This window comes from Eimeria necatrix, genomic scaffold, assembly GCF_000499385.1.
Source record: "Eimeria necatrix Houghton genomic scaffold, Enh_scaff317, whole genome shotgun sequence".
NCBI classification, from domain to species: domain Eukaryota; phylum Apicomplexa; class Conoidasida; order Eucoccidiorida; family Eimeriidae; genus Eimeria; species Eimeria necatrix.
The window spans coordinates 25,001-27,880 of record NW_013653704.1 but is presented as its reverse complement, the minus strand read 5'-3'; the positions used below and the strand labels follow the sequence as shown (position 1 = coordinate 27,880).

General features: G+C 63.2%; 1 protein-coding gene across 1 annotated transcript in view; it reads left to right on the top strand.

Moving 5' to 3' along the window:
• Positions 1 to 406: 406 nt before the first annotated feature.
• ENH_00042580 (poly(a) binding protein, putative) overlaps positions 407 to 2,880 on the top strand; it is a gene marked incomplete at both ends in the record, with an annotated part of 8,266 nt that continues 5,792 nt past the window's right edge. Inside the window, 5 exons of the mRNA XM_013580851.1 lie at positions 407 to 607; positions 881 to 1,536; positions 1,751 to 1,907; positions 1,985 to 2,335; positions 2,569 to 2,880. The exon at positions 2,569 to 2,880 is cut by the window's right edge and continues 150 nt beyond it. Of these exons, the coding sequence (XP_013436305.1) occupies positions 407 to 607; positions 881 to 1,536; positions 1,751 to 1,907; positions 1,985 to 2,335; positions 2,569 to 2,880 (1,677 nt within the window). The remainder of the gene's footprint in view (positions 608 to 880; positions 1,537 to 1,750; positions 1,908 to 1,984; positions 2,336 to 2,568) is intronic.

The following is a 2,880-nucleotide window of genomic DNA, read 5'->3' as shown; positions in this document are numbered from 1 at the left end:
GGAAGAGCAGCAGCAGCAGCAACTGCTGCTGCTGCTGCTCGCAGGCCCGCGCACTGTAGAGACGCAGCTCTTTTTTAATTTGCAAATTGTCCTCGTGAGCTACCGCGCTGACGACTTGCTGCTGAGAGCAGCAGCAGACGCCGTGCCTGCTGCTGCTGCTGCTCCAGCTCCTGCTGCTGCTGCAGCTGCTCGCTGCAGCGCCAACAGCAGCAGCTTCCCCAAAATACAGCTTTCGACCTCAACATAACCAGCAGAAGACACGGCTGCATGCGCAGCGGAGCGCGAGGCAGCAGCAGTGTGCAGCAGCAGCAGCAGCAGCAGCAACAGCAGCAGCAACCACAGTTCCTGGAGCGCCGCCCGCAGACTGCAGCAGCAGCAGCACCTGCTGCTGCAGCACCGAGGCCTAATGGGAGACAGTGTCGCGGAGCTGCCGCGGGCCGCAGCTAACGGGGACTATGATCTGGAGCAGCAGCAGCAGCAGCAGCAGCAGCAGCAGCAACTGCAGCAGCAGCAGGAAACGGAGCAGCTACAGCAGCAGGCAGAGCAGCTGCTGCAGCAAATAAAACGAGACCCTTGGAAAGCTGCCTATTATGAAGCAGCACTTCGGGTGCTTACAGCCTTGGGGCACACAACCAAGGCGAGCTGCTGCTGCTCGTGCTGCTGCTGCTCTTGCTGCTGCTGTTGTTGCTGCTGTTGGAGCTGCTGCTGCTGCTGTTGCTTGTACTAACGCTGCTGCTGCTGCTGCAGCTGCAAACGGTTGGTGGCGTCTGCTGCAGCGCCAGCGGGCACCGCAGCCGCTGACAGTGAACCGTCCTGCTGCTTGCTGCTGCTGCTGCTGCTGCTGCTGCTGCTGCTGCTGCTGCTGCTGCTGGGTGCACAGATTCGAGAAGTGCAGCGGGCGTACGCAGAGCACTGCCCCATCGACGAGGAGCTGCTGCTGCAGTGGTTTGACGCTGAGCGGCGGCAGAGCAGCAGCAGCAGCAGCAGCAGCAGCAGCAGCCTGTGCAGCATCCCGCGCAGCAGCACGGGCAGCAGCACGCCGACGACGCCCAGCGCCGGCAGCCAGACTGGCCACAGCAGCAGCAGCAGCAGCAGCAGCAGCAGCAGCAGCAGCAGCGTAGACGAGGCGAAGGCGCTGCTGGAGCTGGGGCTGCGGCTGCAGCCGTCTGTGTCGCTGTGGCTGCAGTACATTCGCCACCTGGAGGGAGCAGCAGCAGCAGCAGCAGCAGCAACAGCAGCAACAGCAGCAGCAGCAGCAGCAGACAGAGAATGGCAAGTTCGTTTTGCCTTCGAAAATGCTCTTTGCACTTTCCAGCTGCATGCACTTGAGGGCCCCTGTTTGTGGGGCGCTTACCGGCACTTCGAGGCGCAGCTGCTGCGGCACTGGCAGAGCAGCAGCAGCAGCAGCAGCAGCAGGCAGCAGCAGCAGCAGCAGCAGCAGCAGGTCCAACTCCAAATCGCCCGCATCCGCACTCTCTTCTACAGGCAGCTGCAGCTGCCTCTCGGAGGCCTCGGCGATTTGCTGGATGAGTACAGGTGCGGTGTACATACACTGCTGCTGCTGCTGCTGCTGCTGCTGCTGCAGTTGCTGCTGCAGTTGCTGCTGCAGTTGCTGCTGCAGTTGCTGCTGCAGTTGCTGCTGCGGCGCTGTCCGCGCTGTTGCCGTGCCCGCCCTGCCAGGCTTTCGCGCTGCAGAGCCTAGGGTTTAGGGTTTAGGGTTTAGGGTTTAGGGTTTAGGGTTTGAGTGCAGGGTTTGGGAGCTGGAGCACACTGGCAGCGAGGCTGCCTTTTCTGTGGGGGCTTCTTTGCATGCTGCTGCTGCTGCTGAATGGAGCCGCAGCAGAAAAGCTTTCGAAATGAAAGTCCAAAACGCCCTTGAAGAGGACCAGGCCAACAGACAAATACATGTACAAACCCTGCTGCTGCTGCTGCTGCTGCTGCTGCTGCTGCTGCTGCTGCTGCTGTGGGTGGCGGGGGCGCGCAGCAGCAGCAGCAGCAGGAGCACGCGGGCGAGGAGGGCGCCGAGGCGGCCGTCGCTGCAGCCACGGCTGAGGCTGCTGCTGCTGCGGAAGCTGCTGCTGCAGCGGAGGCTGCTGCTGCTGCTGCTGCTGCGGAAGCAGCAGAGGCGGGCCAGCAGACGACGGAGGCCGCAGCCGCGGCCCAGGCTGCTGCTGCCGTCGCGGCAGCCAAGGCTGCTGCAGCAGCAGCAGCAGCAGCAAGACGAAAGGGCCTTTCTGCTTCCTTTCTGCTGCATGCCCATCGCCAAGTGCTGCAGCGAGCCATCCGACACTTCCCCCAGGACTTCCAGCTCTGGTGCAGATACCTCGCCTCCCTAGTGCGTCCCGCTGCTGCTGCTGCTGCTGCTGCTGCTGCTGCTGCTGCTGCTGCTGGTGTTGCTGTGGCGCCGGGCGGAGTCGCTTTCTGCTGCTGTGGGGCTGTTGCTGCTGCTGTTGCTGCTGCCCAAACTCTCATGTCAGTTGTCTGCGATTAAGCGCCGGGCTGCGCCAGTGCCTCACACGGCCGTGCTTCCTTTTGCTGCTGCTGCTGCTGCTGCTGCTGCTGCTGCAGGGAAATGGCGGCGCGTCCTTAGCTGCCATCTGCAGGGCCAGGGATTCTGCTGCTGCTGCATGCAGCGGGCGGCCCAAGGCCGGGGTGCACATACACCTGGCTTGTGCTGATGCAGCAAAGGCGCTCGCGCTGCGCGTTGCTGCAGCAGCAGCAGCAGCAGCAGCAAAGGGGGACAGCAGCAACCAGCAGCAGCACCTCCTCGTCCAAGAAGCTGCTATTCATGAGGCGCTGCAAGCTCTTGCCCACGCGGAGCAGCTCGCTGAGCAGACCTGTGCGGACGCTGCAGCATCAGAGCAGCAGCAGCAGCAACAG